This window comes from Haliotis rubra, unplaced genomic scaffold, assembly GCF_003918875.1.
Source record: "Haliotis rubra isolate DU_JTF1 unplaced genomic scaffold, ASM391887v1 Scf140, whole genome shotgun sequence".
Lineage (NCBI taxonomy): Eukaryota > Metazoa > Mollusca > Gastropoda > Lepetellida > Haliotidae > Haliotis > Haliotis rubra.
In genome coordinates, this window is record NW_025765337.1 from 226,491 (window position 1) to 254,463 (window position 27,973).

The following is a 27,973-nucleotide window of genomic DNA, read 5'->3' on the forward strand; positions in this document are numbered from 1 at the left end:
TTATATACAGACTTTCAACACTGGGTGTATCATCTGTTATATAGAGAGTTTTAATACTGGTTGTATTGTCTGATTTTGATAGATATGCAATTGAGTAAAAGGCAATATAAAACACAACACAAAATTCATGTATAATATTTTCTTCTCACTGTCTGCATGGAATGCAGTCACTGCTGACATGGTGGAGTAAGTCATCCTCCTGTGTTGTTCGTGTCAAATGGACATTGTTATCTTGTCAGTCTTCTGTCCATGAAAGATGCTGATTACAGAAATACAATATAATTCAATAAAAAGGCAGCAATGTCCATCCACACCCATGATATGTAAAATTAGTCAATAATAAAAACAGACGCAAACAAATTTTTCAAATATATTTCATGTTTGAACCGGAATAATTGACATAACATGAAACTACACATTTTCTGGTGCCACTTGCTCCAGGTGTTTATAAATTATGCTGGGAAACAAATGGTTTGCAAACTTTGTTTGACAAGATTCAAGTATGCAATGACATGATCAAACTAAAAACACAGTAACAATGAGGTAACACACGTACATGGGAAAAAGAACAAACTTACATGGTAACTGGGACTGCCAATGAAAACTTACTATCTGTGAGTCTATGCAAATATTTCATCTCCGGAAAACAGGCTAAGTTGCCTCTCTTTGCTGACATGACATGAAGTGGAGAAAATAGACGGAGTACTGGCTAGCCTTGACTTGGCAACTTCTGCCCTTTTGTAAGTTGGAAATATATCATTGATGACATCACAGGACTCAGCCCTGTCAGCTGGTGTATGTGCTCTTGGTGTGTAAGGAACGACCTGCTCAGCAAAACTTGTGACTGTAATGAATAAAACTTGGGTAACTGCAGAGTATGAACAGCAGGTTATATAATCAGAAATGTGACTTGTGCAGATGTCAGTGGCACTGCAAACTTGCACTTGGATGTGCAATGTATTTAACAAAAATGTCCTAGCTACAACTTGAGGATAAATACATGTTTGATATGTTTAATTTCAATATATTTGGACCTTCCAACCTGAATTTGTGGGCCATTGGTCTGTAAACCAAAAAGAAGAATAGATCCTTAGATAGAATAATACTGTTAAATATAAACCATGGAGTGTCATTTCTGAGATGATCAGAGGATGAGATTGGAATGAAACATATGGTCTAGGGACTGAAACTTCTGAAAGACAGCCTAATGTAGGCGTGTTACTCCATCTGAACATCTGAACTCCAGTGTACCAATTTAGAATTCCATATTTACACATACTCTGCCATTCTTTTTGGCATACCAACATAATTCTTAAAACTGCCTCAACGAAAAACCCAACATGTTTTCATTAATTCAATCCCTTCAAACATTAGAGGGGAATGTTTGACTTACACAACTCAAGATCAGGCATCTGTCTGCCTCCCTCATGACCCCAGCCTACATGGAGGTATGAGCATCTGCTGTCAGCAGATACCTCTCTCAACCTTGTACAGTACACTCCTCTCACCAAAGGACAAATTGGTGTTGAAGGGACCAGGGTTTCACTTCTAAAATCTGAACAGAAAACACACATCATCAATATAGTAATTGCCTTCAAACTGTACGACATGTACTTTAACACACGGGCTGCACAAGTGTGGATATAGCAAGTTGCTAGGATGAGTGGAGTGGTGGGTTGCATCTCAAAATCATGTAAACATGCAATTTCAATACATTTTAACAAGGGAGGTACACACTCCTCCCCACAAGCACATTGTCACTGCAGGTAGTGGATGTTGGAGTGAGTGTGGTGGTATAACAGTGCTTCAAACAGTACTTCAGTCATACTCAGTTGGCACTGGTTGTAGACCTCTCCAATTAAAGAGGAAGGATGTGGTGTTGGTAAACCTAGAAACAATCAGGGTGAATCCAACCCTGACTTTGTGTTCAACACCAGCTGTTCTTGCATTGCACTAGATTTAGAGTAAGTACACTGGGTCACCTATACAACTCACATTGTAGAAATGTTCAGTATATTTAAAAACAGGATAAAAAGACAGATCTGGATCAACTTGAATTCATCTTGTAAATAGGGGGCAATCGTGGCCATGTCACTTAAACCTATTTTAAAGGGTTTGAATCTTGTTTAACCCATAATGTTTCAAGGTTTGTCAGAACCATATTCACCAATATACATTTGAGCTCGCATAATTTCAGGCTTTCCTTCAACATTAAGCGGACAAGCCATGATATAACTGATATACAGTTCAAACCAGTGTTCAACCCAACACACTCATCTTGAAAATCTGTCCATGGATCAATATTCATGATGGCAATAACTGAAATGTCTGGTCCACATTTAACCACCCCCATTAGTTGGAATACCCCTTTAAGTCCATCAGCCCTTACAGCTTGAGGTATAGTGTAGTTATGTATTAACGTGACATGTACGTGGTGTACCAACAGGTATAGTGTAGTTATGTATTAACGTGACATGTACGTGGTGTACCAACAGGTATAGTGTAGTTATGTATTAATGTGACATGTACGTGGTGTACCAACAGGTATAGTGTAGTTATGTATTAATATGACATGTACGTGGTGTACCAACAGGTATAGTGTAGTTATGTATTAACGTGACATGTACGTGGTGTACCAACAGGTATAGTGTAGTTATGTATTAACGTGACATGTACGTGGTGTACCAACAGGTATAGTGTAGTTATGTATTAACGTGACATGTACATGGTGTACCAACAGGTATAGTGTAGTTATGTATTAATGTGACATGTAATGCGGTGTACCAACACGAAAGTGCAAGACGAGTGAGCTATGTGGTACCGGCGTGAAGCTTTTGATAAACAGTGAAACCAACTTCATCCGCATGATCTCCATGAGTGTGATTACAACATCCATAAACATCATCCAAGCAGCATGGTTACCACCAGTCGTAAGGGACCATTCATAATTTATGGCTATGGGGGTGATGATGATTTTAAGGGGTGGGGGGTGACCCTCTTCGTTCTGTAAAACCTTATGCTTAAAAATTATGGGGGGGGAGTCATTCATTTTGTACATGACATGCAGGGCTGGGTCACTTACTTTGTACATAAATTTTAGGGGTGGGGGTGGTGATTCACTGTACATGCTTCTCCATAAAAATCATCCTCACCCCCCACCCCCACCCATAAATTATGAACGGTCCCTAAATAAACAGATTTCTCAATCACAGATTGTGCAGTTTAGACATTTACTCCAAAGAGATTAAAAAGGATGAACTTAAGCTTCATCTATGACCTCAGAGTCTCTAGGAGCTCAGTGTCATGGCAGTAAAGCCTCTGGTTGACTAGTGTTGAAAGTGTTAAACAAGTAACAAACGAAAATCAAATCTGCATCCTTAGTGGTTAACATATAAAATCATTGTACCAATAGAACTCCTGGAATTGACAACTTACACATTAATAATTATATGTGTGTTTGTATGTGTCTGTTTGGACACACACATATACATGCGACATTTTTAACAAAAGACAGGTTAGTTCAAAAGTTTGACCATATATGAAGTTCTTAATACTTGACTCGACTTCATTAGAATCAACTCATATTCAATGAGATCATGACATATCTGTTGTAAATGTTCATTTTGGATTTGCTATATTTTTGTGGATTCACTAACCCATGTCAGGGCTGTTTGGGAAGTGTATGTCTGGAACCAGTGCAGCAGCTGGGTCTGGTCTTGAGCAGCTTGGGGTGGAGGGCACATGATGGTAGTCACTAGACTCGCAGAATGTGTTCATGGTCTGAAAGAAAACTTTAGGGTACAACTTGGCATGATGAACCCAGGTCAACCTCTGAAAGCTCTAATGTTTCTACAAATACCACATCCTAGGTATGTGTTCATTTACAGTATAATAGTGATAACATATCTCTTAATAATGGATACCTGATCAAAATTTTCAGGAATATGCATCTTGATCTCAACTGAACCAAAGTTGTGTTGTCAGTTGTCAACAACTGTTTAGCTCAAGATTTACTGTATTTATACTTAATCCCTCCGGAAATCTATTAGACTACTGAAATTGACATTATGTGCAAATGAACTTGGCAATTGCTAACATAATTTTGATCTAACATAGAAATGGCTGCCACATTGAAAATGACACTGCTCATGCTGTTATTTTTGCATTATTTTGCACAGTAATGTTTATGTCATGTGGCATTTTTTGGATATTTTACTCACAATAATCTAATGAGCGGAACTGTCAAAATTTACTAAACCAACATTTGGTCTCAACTTTGCCCTAGTTGGGTTAAAAATGTTATGCATGCCAGAATGAATTAATACAGAGACCATATACCGGTATATGGTCTCTGATTAATACAATAACATTGTACCCAAATAATGGAATGACTGCAAACGCTGAACAGAACTATATATGCACACTATCACAGCTGTAATATATCTCCCATACATAGTGCACACTGAAAAACGACGGACCCTGACATCAACAGTAAACATGCTTCGAGTGTGACTAAAACGGCATAACTCTTAAACACCGTGTCTGACATTCGCTCGTGTACATTGTTTCTGTAGCGATGGTTTCGATATCGAATTAAGAATACAAAAATATCTACCATAACAACTAAAACATAATGGGACGGCCAACCTTTCTAAACAAAAAAACCTGATCCTCTTACAGATCGACATGACGCTTCTGAGGACGCGGCTAATATTTTTTATTGAAGATGTGTGTTAAATTTATTAGGTTACATTTTAGGCATTAAGACTAAAAAACGGCAGACATGCAATGTTTCGTGACTTGTGTCCCCGATATTCAGTACAACACACGTGAACTTGCAGGTGGAGCAAGTTTCCTAAGTTTCATTTCAGCAAAAATAAAGAGTCGTCTGCTGCGAAGCCAATGAGATTACACGTTACTCAATGGATTTTCGACTGACCAATCCTATCGCTCCTACCGAAAAGTTTGTAAGCGTTTCCGTTCAAAACAAATATGGAGTCGCCTAAAGGTGTTCTGATTGTCCATGAGAAATGAATTTGTCTCAGAAATTTGTGTAAGTATATTTAGGCGATTGCGAATCTAATTCAGTGGGATTAAATCTATTTCACGATCAGCTGCTAATGTGTTCAAAACGCCCTCGACCTCCTACTTGTACAACATATCGGCCTACATTATATCTCCAGTCACTAACAGTCATATCTAATAGAATGGAAATACAGTTTGGACAGAAAACGCTATTGGTCTATGATTAGGTCCCAAGAAAAACATTACGTTTATGGCAAAAGTCAAGAAGTTGAATGTATAAAACACAAAATTCTATTTGGGGAATCCTTTTTATCAGTTGACACTGACAGTGCCATTCTACCCTCATTGCAGAGTGAACAAGTGTCTTTTTCCCCAAGTCTGGTACACAATAGGAGTCCTAGTCATAATTTATTATTTTCCTCATCGTTAAGAGGGGTGGGGTGGGGATAGGGCGGAAATCTTACCCCCGTCTATGGTCCAGGTGACTTTGTAGCCCTCTCAATTAATTTTTATAGAAGCTGGGGCAAGGATGCTGTTTGATGGTTGTTTGATGGTGAGTCATACGAAATCCTCAATGTTCAACAGTTGGTAATATTGATAGAAATGTGTGTTTTACTTTGGCCTCCTTGCACAATTGTCACATCATTTTTCCTGTTTTGTTATTGTAATGTAACCAAGAGTGAAGTTGCAGCCTCCATCACTGCTGAAACAAACATTTCATGACTTTAGTGCTAGATGCGTTAGAGAGAACAGAACTGACCTCATGTAGCCTCAATAGCTGGCCTTTTGATGACTGAGAAATATTATATGATATTCAAACTGTAATCATTGCTTTTCACCTTGCACCTTATAGAAATCCAGAAGTGAGATGACATTATAATTTGAAAGTAGTTTTGGTGATGAGATTTGGACCAGTGATTAGTTGCAGCAACATTTATCTTGACACTGCTGAAACAGTTGGTCCGGGTTAGAATATTGATCTTCAGTAACCCATGCTTGTCGTAAGAGGCGACTAACAGGATTTGGTGGTCAGGCTCGCTGACTTGGTTGACACATGTCATCGGTTCCTAATTTCGCAGATCGATGCTCATGCTGTTGATCACTGGATTATCTGTTCCAGTCTCGATTATTTACAGACCGCCACCATATAGCTGGAAATTTGCTGAGTGCGGCGTAAAACTCACCTCACTCACTCACTGAAACGGTTGTACCAGGGTGTTTCGATAATTATTGATGGTCCCACCCCATTTGTCAGATACCCCAGTTTTTAGACAGTAGATTAGAGGTGCTGTGGTTATGGGGCATTCCTAGAAAACTCAATCCTGTTTATAGATAAGATCCACCAAGTTCAGAATTTTGATGTTTATTGGGTAAAATACTTGATCAAGTCAGATGTAAACTAGCTTCACTCTGTGAGAAAACGATCAGATTACATATAAATCTATCCTGAAAACAACTTAAATTTGTGTTTCCACACCTCATGAGTGACATGGACCCCATGAGTAGTGCTGGAGCAATTGATTGAATAATCAGTCAGTCGATTGATCTGGCTTGCACTAGCGATTTTCTATGAGCTGGGAAGTCTAACTAATATTGAAAAAAAAAAGAAACATAGAATTACATTTAAGAAAGTATCTTTCTTATTGTAATGTTTGTTAAATCAAGTCATAGACAACTGATGCACTTTCCTGACTTGTAAAACTGCAATGTAAAGAACTCACTAGTGTACAATTGTTTCAACGGCATGTATCCTTGCTTGTCTTGATCATAGCATGAATCGGTGCCTGTTTCATTTCCACAATGTTCTGATTGTTATTGCCCATATGAATTTTGTAGTGGAGTTTACAATAGACCGAACCAGTCTGTCAATCAAAACTGGTGCATGGATGAATTTGAGCCAATCAGAAGGCCAGGTGCATTTGATGAATTTGTCAGACTTACTTTCAGGGTCAAATGATGCCTCCGAAGTGATGTGCCTTTGAATAATGCCATTCTCACTCACTGAAGTGTATTTTCATTTTATTTGTACTCAGTACTATTGATAACATTTTTATTCTACAGTCTGTTATTGAACGCTATCTCTCAAAAAAAGAGAGGTAAATTGTATGCATGTTTCATAGACTTTTCCAAAGCCTTTGACTTCGTGAAACTGTGGAATATATTAAAGCTAAGAGGAGTGTTCGTGAGAGAACTTGAAGGTATGGACGTGGTGTAACTTTCCTTTCTCAAACAAGACACGGTAACATTCTTACCGATTTATTAATGTTGCTTGACAGTTTTACAGCAGCTGAGCTTCTCGCTCCAGTTCATAAAAACATGTGCTCAAGGGGAAGGGAGATAACTCTTTTTTTAGTACTTTACGTTAGAAACAAAAGAAAAAAGTAGGGGTAGCGTTATTCGAACAGAACATAGAATTTCATACATACCCGCCCCACTGACAGTCAAAAGAGTGACTACATATGATTACTTGTTAAGAGAAAATGTTCTTATTACTTGAAATGTCTTTGTGATAACTTTGAAAACACTTTTAGAGTCATTTATCACAAACTGATGCAGCTTCTTCCAGGAGACACACTTTGGAAGCTGGCCTGGTGTACTCTCCGTGGGGACGTCTTCACTCTCACCGACCGGACACGCCCATCGTCTCCAGGGTAGATCTTCAGGACACGCGCCATGTCCCATTGACCTTGGGTTTGTTCAGCTCCATCAGCATAACGAGATCACCTTCAGCGATGTTTGGAGATTCTCTTTTCCATTTTTGTCGAATCGTCAACATTAGCAGGTATTCTCTCCTCCAACGTTTAACAACATGGTCTGCGATGATCTGACTTTGTCGCCATTTCTTGCGGCTACAAAGATCAGCTTTGTCAAAGCTTCTGACTTGCTGTCCATGTTTAGCTCGTCCAATGAGGAAGTGATTCGGGTCAGCTGTGAAATCATCAGGGTCAGTGCTGTTATAGGTCAAAGGTCTACTGTTTAGTACTGCTTCTACCTCAATCAGAGTTGTCTTTAGCATTGATTCTGTCACACATTTGTCTTGCAGAACAGCTTTCAGTGCTCTCTTGATGGAGCGGATGAGACGCTCCCAGGCACCTCCAAAATGTGGACTGTAGGGTGGAGTAAAGTGCCACTGAGTTGACTTGGTTGTAAGGAAATTGGAGATTTCTACTTGATTGAGATTTCTGATGCTTTCAGACAGTTCATTATTAGCACCTTGGAAGTTTGTCCCATTGTCACTGTAAATGTGGCCTGGGTTTCCGACAACCAATGAAGTTCCTTAAGATGAGAATGAAATGGTCTGTTTCCAACGAATCGGCAAGCTCAATATGTACAGCTCTAGTTACGAGGCAAGTGAAAATACATCCCCATTTCTTCAGCCTGCTTCTTCTGTGTTTAACCAACATAGGACCGAAAGAGTCGATTCCTGTGTGAGTAAAGGGAGCTTCAAAGTTTGTTCGGCAAACTGGCAAGTCTGCCATTTTGGGGACACTGGGCAGTAATTGCCGCTTATGGCAATCTCTACACTTCCTGATGACGGCCTTCACTTGGAGACTCAAGTTCAAGGGCCAGTACTTCTGCTGAACACTGGCAATGATATGTTCAACTCCTCCGTGTGCTGTGTTTTTGTGAACATCTTCAAGTATGAGCATAGTCACTGGGTGTACGGTGGGTAAAATAAGCTGGTGTTTGGCTTCGATTGGAATATCAGCCTTGCGAAGTCGACCTCCAACTCTCAGATGGCTTCCGTCAAATATGGGTGAGTAAGATAGTAGCTGAGACTTTGTGTTTACCTCCTTGTCATTCTTCAAACTGTCAATTTCAGTCTTGAAGTTGTCATTTTGTGCTTGCTGTATCCAATACATTGAGGCGTCGTTGCATTCTTGAACTGTGAGAGTAGCTTCATTGTTGGGCTCGATAGATCCGCTGAATATTTTGGACTTAAAGTTGAGTACTGCTCTTCTTATCCATTCTGATAATCTGCAGAGCTTTCGCCATGATGAGAAGTCTGAGGGGTTCAAGATTTCCGACAATTCATGCTGTGATTGGTATGTCTCTTGTGTACATTTGTTTGAACTGGCTGTGAATACATGCTTGGTCTTGATTTCAGGATCATCATCTAGTGTAGATGGTTTGATTTGAGATGACCACTAAGTGTCTTCACTGTTGTGAAGAAAATCAGGTGCACTGAACCAAGAACTGCTCCCAGTCAGGTGTGCTATAGTCATTCCTCTTGTGCAATAATCCGCAGGATTTTGTGAACTTGCAATATGACGCCATTGTGTAGGCTGGCTTGATTCCAGAATTTCAGCAATCCGATTGGCTACAAATGGTTTGAAGCGCTTCATTTCGTTGTTCAGATACTGGAGCACTGTCATAGAATCTGTCCATAATATTAGGCGGAGTTCAGGTAATCCTAACACCTTCTGCAGAGAATTTCCAAGTGCTAGTACTGAACCTTGGAGTTCAAGACGAGGGATCGATAACACCTGCTTTATGGGAGCGACACGCGTCTTCGAGGCTAGGAATGAACAATCGATGCTTGTCGAACCTGTCTCATACCTCAAGTATGCTACTGCACCAACAGACTTCTCCGAGGCATCATCGAAGACGTGCAGTTGAAGGTTGTTGGCTTGTGATGAGAAGTTTTGGTGATGTCGCTGTAGCTTCAATAATGGGAGGTTGTCAAGCCCGTCTAACCATTCTTCCCACTTTCTCTGTATCATTGTTGGTAATTCGTCATCCCAGTCGACATTCTGTCTCCACAGCTCTTGAATGATGACTTTAGCTCGCATGGTAAATGGTGATAGGTAGCCGCATGGATAAAAGATGGAAGACACTGTACTCATGATACTTCGCTTGGTGGTCGGCATCAATCCTGTAATGGAGTTTTAAACAAAACAGTCTTGATTTACGTCCCACCTGAGACCGAGTGCTCGTTGTACAGGAAATTCATCCAAATCAAGATCCAAAGTTTGAATAGCCCTCTCTGTCTCTGGAATGGAAGATAAAACTTCAGATGAATTGCTTATCCATTTATGGAGATGGAAGCCTCCTTTCTCCATTAATGTTGTCAGATCCCTTCAAAGTTCAGTAGCCTGAGGTGGCAGTTCGACAGATTTCAATAAGTCATCGACGTAGAAATCATGCAGCACTGTGTGAATTACTACAGGTGAGAATTGGTCAGCATTATCAAGTGCAGTTCGCTTAACAGCATAGTTGGCGCAAGCGGATGAATCTGTTGCTCCAAATATGTGAACACCCATTTTGTAGATATCTGGTGGGCCTGTTTCATATCTGTTAACATTCCACAAGAATCGCAGACTGTGAATGTCATGTTCGGGCACTTTAACTTGGTGATACATTTCTTCGATGTCGGCAGCAATCGCAATACAATACAGGCGAAATCTCTGTAATATGCCGAAGAGACTGTTGACTAGATCGGGTCCACACATCATGTTGTCGTTCAATGAGGTCCCTTTGTAGGAAGCAGCGCATCGAAGACAACACATACTTTACCAGGCTTGTTTGGGTTTTGTACACCATGGTGTGGAATGTACCATGCGCAGATTGTTCTCATAATCAGAGGATACACTGTCAGTCACTTTGGTTGCATGACCCTTGTCAATGTACTGGTTCAGGGTCTTGCTGTACATTTCTTCAAACTGGTTACTACGGTCAAGCTTTTTCATGAGCAGGTTATGTCTCTTTATGCGGTGTAGGGATAGTTGTTTGGTAGCTGAGTGTTATTGCTTTTCAAAGCATGTCGATTTGGTAGTGACCGGCCAACTAATGTTGTCGCTTCATCCAATACTGTCTTTGCTTTTCTGTCTTCAACCGAGGTGGCTTCCTTCATGTTGTGTTTCGTCCCAAATGATTCTGTTTTCCAGAAGTGTTCTATTTGATCCTGCAAACTCTGATCTTGTGATATGATGAAGTTAACATGTGCTTGCGCGCTGTGTGTGATTTGTCGCCATGCTGACGATCCATCAGTGACCAACCAAGTGGCGCCTTCACTGCATAAGGTTGTCCGCTGTCAGCCCAAGATAGTATCTTCTTGTAGGTGTGCTTGAGGAGTATCCAGGCCAATGAGAAGTTGAATCTGCGATGAACCAACATCAGGCAAGTTGAGATGAGCAAGGTGTTTCCACTTAGGATCAACATGTTGTGATTTACATTTAAATGCTCCATTGTAAGTCCAAGCGCTCTTGACTTGAACTGTCTTGGATTCCGGTGCAACACCTTTGATCTGTAGATGAACCTTCTGAGAGCTGTGCTTTGAGTTTCCACTGAGTGTAGTCATGTCTAGAGTTTGTTTCTTCCCTTTCAAACAGAGTTCATCTGCCAATGAGCTCTGGATGAGAGTTACATCGCTGCCAGAATCCAATAACGCGAATGTCTCTTTAACTCTTCCAGTCTGTCCCATAACATAGACCGGCACTATCTGAAATAGGACTGAAAAGTCATTATGAGAAATTACTTTTCTATTTGTCACATGGTCCGTCGTTTTTCTGTACTCCTTGATGCAGCATTGTGTGATGGCGTCTTTGGCACCCGGGTTCCTGACAGTTGATGGCAGAAAAACACTTCTCGACACCATGATTTGGCTTGAGACAATTATAGCATAACTTATTTGTTCTGACAATGTCTTTTCTCTCCTTAACTGTCCTGTTGGCAAATAAGGGACACCTATAGGGATAGTGACCGCCAGAGCACATGTGACATGGCACCTTACTGTTGTCTGGATATGAAGGAGGCTTGACATTGGTGTTCTGTTGAACTTGACTTGCTGGTGATTTTGTGACGCAGTGGCATTCCATAGTTTAGTGTTTTCTTTGCTTTGAGTATTTTCATTCATGTTATAAACTGTGCCCAGTTTATCTTCATGCCTCGACTGCTGTGGTCTACTTTGCTTTCTTTGAGAAATGGCTAATGGATTGGAATCCGCTTCAACCTCGGGTCTCAAGATCCAATCAAGCAAGTCAATCAAAGTAGGATCATGGGTTGCCGCAAGTACTCTGACATGTTCATTCCATCTGCCCACCTTGTCCGCAGGTAAACGTCTGGCTACTTTAAGAACAATCTCGCAACTCGACAAGTTGGATTCATAGTTGATTTGATTTAAACATATTTTATTCACAAATGTGAAAGGGATTGGGGACAAGTAATCCAACTTAAAATACCCGCTCCCTAATATTTACATACATACATTTTCAATTATATACATATTAGGAAAGAATAGAGAGAAGAGATAGGAAAGTTAAGTAGAGGAAGGGATACAACTCATGTGATCACACAAAACGTTTCGATTGATGAATAAAAGTTTGCACACCTTTAAAAACGTATTCATTCTGTTGAATGGTCATATCAGGACTTCCAAATAACATCAATGACAATGTGATTGGAGAGTCTCGATTTACAATACTTTTTAAATTTAACATTAATATTTCCCTTTGGATGTTGTACAGTTTACATTCTAATAGGAAGTGATGTACATTTTCACAAGTATTGCCACAGTAACAAGAAGCTGAATCTTTTATGTTGAAACGATACAGATCATAATTTACCTGACTAGTCATATATCTCAACTTTGTGTGTATAATATTTAATTTTCTAATTCCAAACGAAAGTAATATGATGGAGCTACAGGTTGCTCGCAGACTTTAAGTACGAATTTGAAACTTTGTAATGAAGGCTCGGATTTCTTTTCGGTATCAAAAATATTATTCCACATTCTTACAGTTGATGGAAAAAGGAATCATATGAAAGTCTTAACCTTGCAGAAGGTAGAATAATATTGCTAGCATTCCTAAGGTTATAATTAGATCTTGATCCAACACACTATCTGAGTAATATCTTTTAAGTATACAGGGGCTAAATCATTTTGAATTTTGTAGAATAGACAAAGTTTTCTTTTTTTTTCTTCGCTCATCCAGCCTTTCCCAGCCTGTCTCATAATATAGAATTTGACGTGAAGTATATCTAGGTAGACCCAGAACTATTCTGGCAGCTTCTAACTGAAGTTTCTCTAAGTTTCTTTCTGTTTTACTGTACAGCCATCCCATAATTCACAAGCATATTCAAAGTGTGGTCTGATAAATATCTTATAAATAGTATTGATTGTATTTCTGTTAAGTAAGTATTTCAATTCCGCATTGATGATATCATTTTGGAGCACGAATTTTGATAATTTGATTAGTATGACAAGACCATTTACCTTTTGCTTCAAATGTTATTCGAGATGTTTATGATTGTTTACCAAATTGATTTGCTTTCCGGCCAAAAAATAATTTCAATTCTTCAGTTTCATCAATCATGGAAAACAACACTGCTTCTGTTTTTCAGGATTATATGAGACCAGCCAGTTTTTGCTCCAGCTATATAATATGTCTAAATTGGTATTCAGAGAAGTTTCGATTTCTTTAGTATTTTCGATGATTTTCCAAGCTTAGGTATCACCAGCAAAAAAGTCTTGTTACACAATCTAATTTATCAGCAATATCGCTAACATAGACCACTCACCTAACAAAAAGGGTCCCAATACTGATCCCTGGGGACGCCAGCTGTTAAGTACCTGGGCCTGATATAGCTCCATTTACAAAGACGGTTGATCAAGGATCACTTATGTAACTCGATATCCATTGCAAAAGCTGGCCTCTAATACCATACATCTCTAATTTACGTACAAGCCCTTTGTGCCACACACGATCAAAAGCTTTGATACATCGCGAAAATACCATACAATATTTTTCTTTGTTGATGAGAGATGTACAAATATGATGGTAAAGTTCAATTAATTGATGGACAGTTGAATGACTCTGCTTGAAAGCCTGATTGGTACTTATATAAAGTTTGTTAACAAGGAAATAGTTATACAAGTGTTTGTATACCACTCTTTCAAACAGTTTTCCTATGCAACTTATAAGAGAAATAGGTCGATGATTGGAAACAATAGAGTGATCACCTTTCTTAAACAGAGGCATGACATATGCCCTTTCCACATATTTGGATACACACTATATTGCAATGATAAGTTGAACAGTAAAACACAGGGCTTGGATATGGAATAAACGGTATTCTTTAATAATTTATGACTTATTCTATCCGCCCTGAAGCTTTGTTTTAACTGTAAACATTTTATAACATCAGATACTTCCTTCTCAGAAATTACTATTTTATCTAACTACATATTGGTCCTTGAGGGAAAATGTGGTAATGGTACATCTTTATCATAGTTCAACAACTGTAATGTGGTTGTGCAGTCCCTCAGTGAAATGTAGAGTTTTCTCATTGCTTGGGCATCATTAGAGTTGAGAACTGGGCCATTGGTTATCTTCTCGATAAAAGCTCTTTGCTTAAGTTCCTTCATAGCAAGTGCATAATGTCTACCACTGTAGCCAAGACCTTCGACAAGCTGTTTCGGCTTTCTAGGTGAGATTGTAGAATGTCCATTCGCCTTTAAGGCCATTGATTCCTGGTCTTGAATGGATTTGATAATGGAATTGCTGAATGAACTTGGGCCATTGTAAAGCACTTCCGCTAAACCTAGGAATGTCAACTCTTGGTAGATCTCTGTCCCTTTCAACCTTTATCAGTGCATTAGCAATCTCTTCTGTGACTGGCGATTTTCCCACTGAAGCTGTGTTTCTTCTAGCCTATGACCAGTCTATCTATCCAGGAGTCTATGCAGCCATAGCGCACTTTGTTGGTTGTGCTTGTTTTGTGGTCTGTCTCTTGTTTGTGCTTGTGGTCGGTTGCTTGTTTGTGCTTGAGAACTGTCTCCAGGTTGTGCTTGTGGTCCATGTCTAACTTGAGCCTGCTGTCTGTCTCCGGTTTGTGCTCGTTTTCCTTCTTTGAATTGTGCTTGTGTTTGATTTCTTTCTTCACCGACTTCTGATTGTGCTTCAGAGTTTTGTGATTCCATACCTGTAACCTCTGTCATTTCTGATTGCATGTCTTGTGGTGCGTAATATTGGTTCACTTGTGTTTCTGTCCAGTCATGAACAGCTTTAGATTTATTAGATGAGTCAATTTCTGAATTAATGCCTGTGTGTAGAGAACTCATGACCATATTCTGCAATACTTGGGCTTCTAGATCTGCCATTTCAGTTTCATGTTGGGCTCGGAATATCAACCTGTGCCTTTTTTTTAGCATGTAAAGCTTTCGACTTTGCTGCTTCTGCTTGTAAGTTTAACTTTAACTTGTCTTTGTATTCCTTACTTGTCCTACTTGTACCAGTGTTTACACTTGATGGCTTAGTTGCCTCAAACAATTTATCAAGTTCTGAATGGATACTTGAAAAACTTGTATCAGATTTCACGTTAGCACGAAGTTTTCTTGGTAGGTTTAGGAATAGACTCGATTCTTTGATGGCTTAGTTGACTTTGGTAGATTATACTGTTTAACAAGATCAGCATGGAGACTTGCAGTTGCAAAATCTGTATCCCACCTGGTTCCAACACGATGTCTATATAGGATATCATCATCATAACCATATCTCACAGGTGGAATCCCTTTATACCGAACGCTTGGGTCTAACATTTGGTACCGTAATGCACGACTGTCGCTATGTTTTCTGTGTCGCTCATTATGCACAAAAATGTCCATTCACATTAAAAGTTCACGGAAAGCCAAGTTTATGGAGTTCAGCATTCACTAACTTGATAAAAGACGTTCATAACTCGGCGCTGGATAACTTGTATTGATTGTGACATGGCGAGGTTACATTCGTGGTTGTGTTACTATAAATAGAGTCCACCAACACGCGGCGAGTTTCCGTGCTTAAACTACAATAATAAACTTTTTGTTCGTGAGAGAACTTGAAAGTATGGACGTGATGTAACTTTCCTTTCCCAAACAAGACACGGTAACATTCTTACCGGTTTATTAATGTCGCTTGACAGTTTTACAGCAGCTGAGCTTCGCGCTCCAGTTCATAAAAACATGTGCTCAAGGGGAAGGGAGATAACTCTATTTTTAGTACTTTTTTACGCTAGAAACAAAGAAAAAGTAGGAGTAGCGTTATTCGAACAGAACATAGAATTTCATACAAGCAGTAAAATGCTAAAATCAATCCAAGCCCTCTATGCAAGTGTTAAAGCATGTGTCAAATTTACTAATAATTTATCAACATGTTCTGATTGTCCATTGGGTTTGCAACAAGGGTGTATCCCAAGCCCTCTTCTTTTTCCATTCTTATCAATGAACTAGCTTATGAAATTGAAGCATGTTACGCACTCAGGAATTCAGCGCCAACCTGAACTTGTACAGTTATTTGTTCTTTTTTTTGCTGATAATGTTGTGTTTATCTCTGATACAGTGTTTTGTCTACAGAAAGACTTGATGTCCTAAAGATATTTTGTTCTGAGAATTGTTTGACGGAAAAATATGGAAAAAACAAAGATAATAGTTTTAAGAATGGAAGACTGTCCAAGTATGAAAAATGGTTCTATAATGGTGAACAAATAGAATGTGTTTCCTGGTACAAATATCTAGGTATTTTATTCAGTAGGTCATTAGTGTGGACCAAGCACATAGAAAATGTATGTTTGCAGGCCAAACAAAGATCACTGCCAATGTTAAAGCCATTACCTTTTGATTTGTTCTTTAAGATTTTCGACACCAAAGTTTGCCCAATTTTATTATACGGTGCAGAAATATGGGCAGGGCTCCAGATAATTTTTCAACATCAGGAGTACGTACTTCTTATTTTTCCAATATGGGAGTACTAGAAAACAATAAGAGTAAATTTAGAGTACTGAATGGAATTTAATGGCGTATCAGCAATCTTGTGTTTCGATTCATATATGCACCACAACATTCCTACTCTTGTGTAAACAGCAGGGCTCCAGATAACTTTTGGGGGTGCCAGTGTACTTACACATCATATTGCAAGTGAAGGTGTACTGAGAATTTTGAAGGAGTACTGACATGTTTTTGTGTGAGCGAGTTGGTGATGTGGTTTGTCTGGACGATTCATCGATCACTATTTCCAACCATGTATTTGTATTTGAAGACGCGTGAGAAATAACTGAGCGACCGTGTGATGCGCGAAATGTCAGGTCCGACTGGATATAAATAGGAACAGTGTAGTTTTTAGCCAATCGAAAAATAGTGACGCATATCGTTGCATGGCAACGCAAGTGATTCCTACTGTCGGGGTTTCCTCATGTGTCAAATCAGGTTTCGCAAAAGAAACGTGCCAAGTATTTATCTGAAATAGATTTCCATTTGCACGATACGCACGGAAATTAAATGTTAGACGTACAAAAGTTGTTTATGTGCGTACACGATACGTTTGAAATCTTATATTATGTCGTACTTAATTGATTTTGAGGTGTACATTACGCCTGTACACCCCTTATCTGTAGCCCTGAAACAGGTCAATAAACATAAAACAATACTTTTTCAGATAGATACATCTGTAAATGATTCTAAGACCGTACACCATTGCTGTGGTGCGTATCTGTTATTTTTTCTAAATTATTTCCTACCGTATGATATCGTGCATATGTTTTATCCGTACATACGCTGATATGGACCTTATATGGAGCCCTGTATGGGGACTGAATGTTGTTAACGAAATAGAAGTTGTACATATAGCAGCTTGTAAACGATTTCTAGGAATTACAGCCTCTGTTTCTGCACATGTTGTGTGAGGCTTAATGTGGAAGATATCCATTGTATATAATATTTATACCATCAGAAGGGCTATTAAATATTGGTGTAAAATATTAAAAATGTCAAATGAGCATTATGTAAAGAAATGTTATAATATGCTTGTACAAATGGAAAGTAATGGTTGTAAGAGCTGGGTATCTAGGATAAAGCATACATTAGAAGTCTATGGATTTTAATTTGTTTGGCAAGAACAGATGGTTCAAGTGAAACCCCATTTTAAATGAATTTCTAGGTAGACTCAAATTTTCAGATCAACAAGACTGGCATTCGCACTAATACAAGGCACAAAACATTTGGATACTCGCTTAAAACTATGTTCGGTGTTGAATCTTATATCTTCACAGTTAGCTATTTTAAACATAGACGTGTTCTTGCTCAGTTTAGATCGGGTCTCATAAACTACAAATAGAAACTGGCAGGTATATTGGAGAGGCTAGAAATGACAGATTATGTAATACCTGTAAACTGTCGTGATATAGAAGATGAATATCACTTCTTGCTTATTTGTAATAAATATCAAGCATTGACGCCTGTACATCCATTTCAATTTTATGAATATCCAACAATCCAAAATTTAATACGCTTCTGCAGTCATCAAATGCAAGCATCTTAAAACATTTATCAGCATATAATCAAGCTATGTTACTGAGACAGTCTTCATTATAACATACTTTCTCACTCTGTAATCTTCAATGTCGAACCTGGGACTGTGGCCTATATTACTTTTCTGAAATAAACCACCATTACTACTCCAATCGCTTTGGTATTGTCACATTGAGCTATATGCAAGCAATTCTGTACAGCAGGTAACTGATACGGTACACAAAATGAGAAGGTCTTGTATGCAATGTGTGAATTTCATCTGCCCGTATGTATTGAGATTTTTTACAACAACACAAATATTCAGCAGGTATTTAACTGAGAAAAGTGAGAAACAATGTTCAAGTAATTGTAAAATAAACAGTCACGGATGAATTAGGTCATTCAGTTGAAATCACAGAAATCTGCCTGTTTTGGTATCTAGAACAGTTTATGGTGCATAATGTATGACATGATTGTATGGATGGATGGTAGAAATTTCTACGTCAATTTCTACAATAACTATTATTATGATGATAAATTAAGGATATGATATATTAAAATGGCTTCTGTAAAATTTTAACAGAAAAAAGATTTCAGTCACGGAGGAAGCTATTCATATTCAAGGATACTTTCCAACTTAGATGCTCATTATGTAAATAAACAAAATATATCCATCCCAATTATAAATGTCAATCTCTATTATTATGCTGCTAAGTGTTTTAAACATCAAATGGTTTACATTTTATCAACTTGCACTTGCAGTTTGCCTTGACAATAATCAGATGGCTATAATAGTCATGCCAAAGCTGTTATTTTTTAGACCTAGCTTTTTATGTATCCTTCTGTCAAACTGATTTCTCAAATTCTTACACACCCAAAAAAATGAATAAAATCAATAGATAAATAGATATCTGCATTGTACCATGATGTGATTTTATCTCACATTTTGTATGATAATGCTTGTGTACTGTAATACTACATTTCATATGCATGACTTAGCACTTTGTATGCATAAATATAATCTGTTATATATGTAATTGTTAGATTTGAATGTAACAGTAGTTGAGAAATAACATATAAAGTGAGTTTTCATTATTTCATTGATGCTATGTTCCCCGAGACTGACACTGCCTCCTGTTTTGTCGCAGGCTGTGGCAATATACTGATGTTTCTTGTCGTTTGTTGCGTTATCTCCTACTGTGTCAATTCATATTGCACTTGGAGATTAAACAATGATGCTGTTCTAAACTAACAAAATGCAAACCGAGTCAGTTAAAGGATTTTTGTTGTAAACAACCATTTGTCAACGAAGGTGGCATTTATAGCCTTAGTTGGTCATCCCCATGGCCGTGTCTGCCATCAGATCAACTGGTCCAAGGCAGTGCTATTGTTTCTTTACCTGTCCATTGATAACACTTTGACTGTCCATTGATGTCTAGAACTATATATATGTTCATGCCTGTCACCAGTTGGGTATTCTGTCTGTGTAGGGACGACCACGAGCAGGATAATGACGCTTGTAGGAAACGCCCTGAGGTTGAGCTGGATCTTTGCTCACTTCACTTATGTCTGAGGTGGCAACCAATCTCATTGCTGTCTTGTGTATTTGTTCATCATGTACTGTATAGTCAACTGAAGAAGTTTGAACTCAACGTATTTCTTCATCTTTGTCAATGTATAATTCTGAGCTAGTCGACACATCTACACATTGACAACTGGTGGAGAATCCGGGTAGAGTAACTGTTTAGCTTACTCCCGATCGTTCATATATATAGTTACAGACAACGACAGATGAAGAGTTCACAATGGACAGGTAAAGATACAATAGCATTGCTTTGGACAAGGTTATAAATGTCATACACTGTAAATTCATGAAAGTGACAAAGTGGCACAGGCTGGCTGGCAATGTACAGTGTGGTGATGATAAGGATTAAGAATGCTGATTAGTGTCATATAAAAAATTACGGAAATTAGGGACCGTTCATAATTTCTGGCAAGGAGGGGTGATGATGATTTTTATGCGGAAGCATGTACAATGTGAATGACGCCACTAAAATTTTTGTACAAAGTAAGTGACACCAACCCAAACCACCCCCACCCCACCCCTTGCATATCATGTACAAAATCAATGACCCCTCCTTCACTTCCCATGATATTTAAGCATATTTTTTTTATATTTTTATGTACAAAATTGATGACCCCCCTACCTCCCGAGAACAAAATGGGTGGACCCCCCCCCAAAAAAATAAAAATAAATCATCACCCCCACTAGCCATAAATTATGAACGGTGCCTTAAGTCTCAAATGTCCTGGCTACATAGTTTTTGTTTGGCCTTTGGAAATATTTGAACAATTACTGCCCTGAATCGGTCTATGACAACGTTGTATACGTGATAGTGTTTATTATCGAACTTCCAAGAATCAGAACACACTCTGAGCCAATGGATGTCACAATGAGGAATGCTTACATCTACGCAGGACCTCACATTTAGAGGCCGTTGGCATCTCAGACATATTCAGAATTGAATAAACTAGACTGTCATAATACCTTATAATAGACCTGGCCCCGATTTCTCGAAACAAACTTAATTAGACAATTTGAGTTTGGTGGATAGATTACTCTAGTTATTTCATCTTTTTTATGTATAAAATGCAGTTGAGTTAAAAATTCACCTGTTTCAAATTGTCAAACTCAGTAAAAACTTAAGTTTGTTTCGAGAAATCGGTGCCTGGTGTTCAGAGACCTCGCCTGGTGGATGAACCCGTAACCATCATACACTGGATGCCAACCAGGATGCCGTCGCCAGATCGCCATCTCTTCATTGATGCTATATCAACATACTAGAGATGAGAGCAGTGGTATAAGCTAACAGGCACTGGGTAGAGATACTCAAGAACTCCTCACTATTAGTTGTGACGGACAACACCACAGTAGTTGAACAACGAGGAGAGTTCTATGGATACCGGTATTCAACTTCTTTAATATAATATGAGCGACGTTTCAGTGTAGCTACTAACACCGTTATCAAGCAAATGATGTACAATACTAGAGGCAAGGTATATATATACATAGTAAAGTTGAACAGTAAGTGATTGATGTTTGCACAATTAATGAGGTTGATGTACAAGGTTGGAGGATGTTTACACAAGAAGGCAATTGTTACACAAAGTAAGCTATGGGGGATTATTGGGAGGAAGCCAGTGATATGACAGACAGGAGAATAATGGGATTAAGATTGCTTGGGGATGAGTTGATTGTAGGCAGTGGGGATGTAATATCCTTGGTCTCTGTTCATGGCCGGGTGGAGTTTCTTGATGTGAATGGCTTCTAGTAGCTTTCTGATTTTGTACCGGTCGTGATTACTTGTGAGTACATTGATGCTGTTCCATAGGATGTTGTGGTCTGGGTGAGCTTGGGTGTGGTCAGAGATGGCGGATTTGGAGTCTTTCTTCTTCACAGAGGATTAATGTTCTTTCATTCTTACAGGGAGGGGTCTTGAGGTTTCACCAATGTACGAGGCTCCACAGTCACATTTTATGTGGTAAACTGTGCCTGTAGGGTCTTCTTTAGTTGTGGGGGTTGGTCTGCCATTGGCTTTTAGGATGTTCTGTATAGTAGTACCTCTCTGGAACACATCCAGAGTCGGCTGATCTGGTGGCTGGCTGAACCTATATAGGGCAGGCTTATGACGAAAAGGCAAAGATGCTGAAGTTCAGCTTCCAGTTGTTGTGATGAGGAGCTGATGTTTTTGGCACGTCGGGTTAGTATAGCTATTATTCCTCTCTTGACTTGTGGGGGATGGTTAGATGAGTGGTGAAGATCTGGATCAGTATGGGTGGGTTTACGGTACACACTGGTCTGGAGCTCACTGTTCATCACACCAACTTCTAAATGCCACTCAAACAAGTTAACCACTGTAGTTGCCCACATCATCAGATTAGGAGCCACCCACTCTCTTATGAATCTTATAAGATGACGGACAGTCTGCAGTGCAACATATTGGCCAGACATATCCCAGATAAGGGCAAAATTCGTGCAGATGCGTCATCACACCCGGACAATATTTTGACAACAGAATGTACACTTCAGGCAGATAGCAATCAAATGTAAACAACCTCTAGATCTGTTTGCAACATCTCTCAGCAACCTGTTGCCAACCTATTTAAGTCCAGTCCCAGATTAGTCCAGTTATACTGGCAAAAGGGGTAGAACAAATTGCAATAAAAACAATTTTTGCTGAAACATGTAAGTAGGGTTGTGTACTTTTAACGTATCAAAAGTATAGAAAAGTATCGTGAACGATTTTGTTCGAAAAAGATGCCAAATCGTGTACATCTGATACTGAAAAACAAATGGCTGCTGTTACTCGCTGTGTTTCCGTATATTGCATCATGTAAACAAGATGGCCGATCAGTGCACCGTCGCTGGCAGCTCAACGCAACCAGGGTAATTGTTTTCACACATTTACAAGTTAACTGGCATCATTAATATCTAATATATACATAACTTGCATATATTATCCCTCAAGGCTGAGAATCATTGACGTAGTGGATACTGAATGATAGTTCGCTTCGACCTGTTGACGCCATCCAACGTTCATGATACACAGTAGAGATTTCACTTAAAAGCGACGCAAATACAAACAGTGAGACATAATTTGACATGTTATTACTTTCTAATTGTTAGAAAAGGGGGAAAAAGCTTTATTCATTACCAAGACATCCCGTATAATCTGAAATATTAGCACAGACTTACTCTGTTTGAATTTTCAAACTATGGAAGCCTATTAGGACCATATCTTTTCTCAAATTCATCTGTTTTTAGACCAGTTTTATGCGATTTGTTCGGTTCAGTGCATGAGCAGAAGTACTATAAAGTATTGAGGGCACATTTGAATATTTCCACAAAAAATACATAACTTCTGTTAAACGGACAGGTCGAGTGGGGTATTTTTTTGTGGAAACAAAATTCGAGGGGATCTTCCTGTTTGCACATATACGATATTGTTACATGAGTCCATCTCATGACTTTATATGTCACTATTATGTGATGTGAATTATGCACATTCATTTGAAAAGAAACACAACGAGCAATGAAGCCATTCATCAGCGCTGAATGCAGTGAATTCCTACCCAAAACGATGAGCGAACTCGTACCCACTTTTTTATTTAGGATTATTAGTAAATTGTTATGTAAATCATTAAACTGTAGTGATAAATAATTATTATTTTTACATCACTGTCACATAAATAATGTTATTCAATAATTGAAATTGATGATTTGGTAATGTTCACGTTTGCAGTTTCACGTTAAACGGAAAGCCAAGTTGCACTGATGATTCCTCGTGGGACAAAGTCGTTTACGTAATAAAAAAATAACGGGCAAAAGAAACGATACCAAAATTTAATTCTATAATTTTGTAGGTAGTTATGAGCTTAAAACAAATGCTACAATGCTTCCCTAACATTTATCATGAAAAGTGTTGTGCTTGAGCGAACAGTATCACTGCAACAGGTCGTGAAGCACGAAAATCTTGTGAACGGATTTGCACGAAGCACGTGCATCTTTGGGGTATAAGAGTGCACACAAACCTTCCTCTACATCAGACCTTCAAGTTAACTTCAGCGACCATGCCCTGATTATCGCAAGAATCCAGAGAGAGAGAGCCATTGGAATGATACAGATGGGTACCACTCATGCACATGTTGCAGCTTACCTTGGGCTGTACACGCCTAACCATCACGCAGGCTGATGACCCGCTACAGGCAAACAGGGCAGACAGTAGACAGGCCCAGAAGTGGAAGACCTCGCCTCACCACCCCCAACGAGAACCGCTACTTACGTATCCTGCACCTGAGATACTGTTTCCTACCTGTGACGTCATCAGCAGCGACTGGGCTTGGACATCCTATCAGTCACCGATTGAACACTTGTGGGACCATTTGGATCGTCAGATTCGCGCTTGAGCCTTTGTTCCTGGAAACCGATGTCAGCTTGTTTAAGCCCTTCAAGAGGTATGGCGAAGGATCCCTGCCGAAGGTATACGGCATCTGAGGTTCTCAGCATGTCGTAGAGTTAAGGCTTGCATTTATGCCCACTGTGGACATACCAGATACTGACAACCTATGTTATTTTGTTTACATCTGTGATCGAATACTGGACATTTCATTCCTTCATTTATACAGTGACTCAATGTTATTGTTGCTACTCGAAGGAAATGACAGTGCATGTTGCCCATACACCTGTTATTAAAATTCACTGTCCTTTTTCATAATGGTGGTTTGTTGTTTTGTAATATCAGTGATTTCGACATGGTATCGTTTCTTTTGCCCGTTAGTTTTTTATCCAGAAAAAAATTAAGCTTATGAAATTATAAAAATACGTCATATAGTAAAAATGCACGTATGAAGATCGGTTTGCCTTAATTGGAATTCTAGGTTCACTTGATTAATTAACATGTTCAACATGTTCAGTGTCGTTTAACTTCTGACTTGATCCACTTTGTTTAAAAAAAAATCTTCTAATTGTTTGATCTGCATTCTAGAAGTTTGTGAGTCAAATATTAAGCATACAACTATGTTTTCAATGGCTCTCCAACCCTCGGGACCATCCTCCTAGCCAACTCTTTTGTAAGGTAAAACCTCCTGTCCCGTTGATACACGAATAAAACCCCAACAGCCAAAGCAGACAGCAAATCAGCCCTCTCCGTTCACCGACAGAAATTCCCTACCCATCAAATCAAGATTGACAAATTCGAAATCCAATCAACCAAGAATCAGGACTTCACAAAAAGAAAACTTTTGGAAGCCATCGAAATCCGCTGCCACAAACCTTTGATCAACAGAGACCAAGGATACTAAATACCATCGGCCTATGAAGCATTAATCAAACTATAGACTCTATCAAAGCACTCTATCAGTTTGTTATTACAACTACGGCATGATAAGACAGAACAGTCTAATGAACAATTAACTGTAGCATATGAGGCTATTCTAACAATATGTATGTTTTATTATAAATAATGTGAAGAATTGGTGAAAATATATTTCACACAAAACACGAGTTACCTCCCCTAACAAAATAACAATCTTCCACTCGAATTGTCCCTTTAACAACACTGTTTATTTATGGAGTTTATAGACCGTAATTCAAAACGTTTCATTGCATCATTTGAGGTTTGTTTAAACACACTTAATTACATTCAGTAATTATTATCAAATTATATGTTAGGTGAGTGTACCTACTACATTTTCTGAGAATCATATTACAGTAATTAAAGTTCGTGTAATAGGGTAAATACTTACATAAATGTTTATTTTCATACTGTCTGGTGTTCAACATACACATACAATGAAATGATAGTTGGAAATCCTTCGGTAACGGATACACAGATCAGCCTGTTGTTATATATATATTTATAAACTAGTAAGATGTAAAGAGAATTATAATCTTATTACTTGTATTTATTTAAATATGGTAAATTTGATGTTTTTAATTACAAATCATCTATATCATGAATAAGTTGATCACTAAAAATTGAATTTATGTGATAAATGCCCTTTTACGTGACATATCTCTGCGTAGTGTACTCATTCAATCGCTTTTGGGATGAATTAAAATGCACGTGCGTTTTAGCGGGAAAAATAAAATTTGCGTTCATTATACAGTCCTATACTTTTATCTTAAAATACATATTATGAGGATTACAAGACAGAAGAGTTAGCTTTTATTGCAATTTGTTCTAGGTTGAGGTGTATATGAGCTAGAATGACTGGACTAGATCCTCAAGATTATTTAGTGGATGCCATGTCAATAAATTGGGAGGGAATGATTGCCAGGCAATCTTCTGTCACTAGACAGTTTGTCTTACTAAGCAATCCTGTCTTATCTAGCAATTCTGTTTTACTGAGTGGTCCTGGTTTATAATTACTAATTGTTAACAGCTCTTTAAAACATTAGTAATTTTGTGTTCCTTTAGAGAGTAATCCATGTACATTTTCAGACATCCATGATGAATAACAACTTTCCAAGTGTGAAAACCTATTCAACAAAATGGCAGCGGTCTTACAAGTTATATCATGAGAAAGAAGGGCTTTTTGACAGAGTACAAGGCAAGTCGTTATCTGTGATCAGCAGTCCATAATGTTTGTTATTAACATTTTATTATTGAAATAATGTACACATTAACAAGTTAATTCCATAATATCAGGTAAGTTGTTCTTTTCACATTGTGAGCTGCAATCGGGATGAAAAGTAATTCACAATAATTCCTGTGAATACATAACTCTCTTATATGGGCTGTCATCTTTGTATTTTGTCATAACTTAATAAAAATCTTTTAGACTTTCAATAGAAGCCCCAATCATTTTCAGCTGATCTTTATCATTTGTGTAGTGATAGGCTTTCCTCCACCATTGGTCAAATCAGGAATACCTCTAAAGTTCATGCACCATTCTTCATCGCTAATTCCTGTGCTATGTGTAATTTGTCATGCTTTCTTAAGCATGATGTCTTCAATCAGTGGTTATTTCGAGAATATGTGCACATGATCCTTCAGCACTTTATGCCTGACAACACAACTAATAACATTCAGCTGACAACTATGAGAACTTGTGAATAAAATCCAGGATTTTTATGGGGTGATGAAAATACAGGATTATACTATAGCAATGATGTGTAAGTGGCAGACTGCTTAGAATTATTAACCATGATAAGTATTCTCATGTGTTGTTAAGTTATCTGAAATGTTTCAAGTACAGAACAATCGTATGAATACTAATTTTGATGGGAAAAATGAAATATGTTAAGCTGTTTGTGGATGACAAACTCATTAGTTGGAGGACAAGACATTTCATGGATTACTTTTTCATAAAATGTGATGTTAATCAGTGAGTTTGTTGCTTTGCAGCACAAACAAGGAAGAATACGGGGCACAGAGATGATGCCAAAAGGTAGGGAACCATTCAGTGACATCATCTGTTTCAGGAGATTCAATTAACAACCTTCAACCATCATGCATTAATATATGTATATATGGTAATTTACTATTTTTTTACCAACAAAACAAGTCACTTGTGGAAGCAACATTGGCGGAGTGGATTAGATAACTGACTATGTGAGCTGGTGATTAGGTGCCTGACTCTGAAAGAGATTTGGTTCGAATCATGGATTGGACTCAACCTAACAAAAGTACAAGAAAGGATGTGATCAGATTACATGGACAGTGTTTCTCAACGTAAAACAAATGGTTTACATAATTCCCTGCAAAGTTTGCCTCAAACATCTTTGGTTTTACAGTGGAACATTTTCACACAGACAGTAGAAACGTTAAACAATACTCTTTATATAGAGCAACAGGTAACCGTCAATTGTTTGTCCTCAAGATTATGAACTTTCATATTGTTTCTATTTTAGTGATGCTGTGGAGAAGACTGTGGACAATGGATCCCAGCAATGTTCTGCTTCAATGAGTTCAGCCAAAAGGGTATGACAACTTCACATCTATAATGTTCCTCCATTAGTTCCTATTGTCATACTTCATTTCTCAGGGGTGGAAATAACTTTAAAATTGCTAGTATACTCCGGTACAGTGGCACATGTAAAATCACTTGTCCTGATCATTTTTCCACTATACCGGCTGTTTTCTTGTTGATATTTTAAATAAACAACATTATTAACATTGGAAA

The 27,973-nt window shown here is 38.4% G+C and overlaps 2 protein-coding genes across 2 annotated transcripts in view; one reads left to right on the forward strand and one right to left on the reverse strand.

Annotated features, from left to right (window-relative positions):
* Positions 1–358: 358 nt before the first annotated feature.
* Positions 359–4,383, reverse strand: LOC124268831. Its single transcript, XM_046703845.1, has 4 exons — positions 4,376–4,383; positions 3,657–3,780; positions 1,394–1,555; positions 359–844 (listed from the first exon to the last, which is right to left on the reverse strand). Exons 2-4 carry the CDS (start codon positions 3,775–3,777, stop codon positions 621–623), a joined length of 507 nt encoding a protein of 168 aa, XP_046559801.1. The 5' UTR covers positions 3,778–3,780; positions 4,376–4,383; the 3' UTR covers positions 359–620.
* A 602-nt stretch (positions 4,384–4,985) lies between these two features.
* Positions 4,986–27,973, forward strand: part of LOC124268872 — a 155,022-nt gene continuing 132,034 nt past the window's right edge. The window contains exons 1-4 of the mRNA XM_046703899.1: positions 4,986–5,053; positions 26,290–26,398; positions 27,196–27,238; positions 27,702–27,771. Of these exons, the coding sequence (XP_046559855.1) occupies positions 5,024–5,053; positions 26,290–26,398; positions 27,196–27,238; positions 27,702–27,771 (252 nt within the window). The 5' untranslated portion in view covers positions 4,986–5,023. The remainder of the gene's footprint in view (positions 5,054–26,289; positions 26,399–27,195; positions 27,239–27,701; positions 27,772–27,973) is intronic.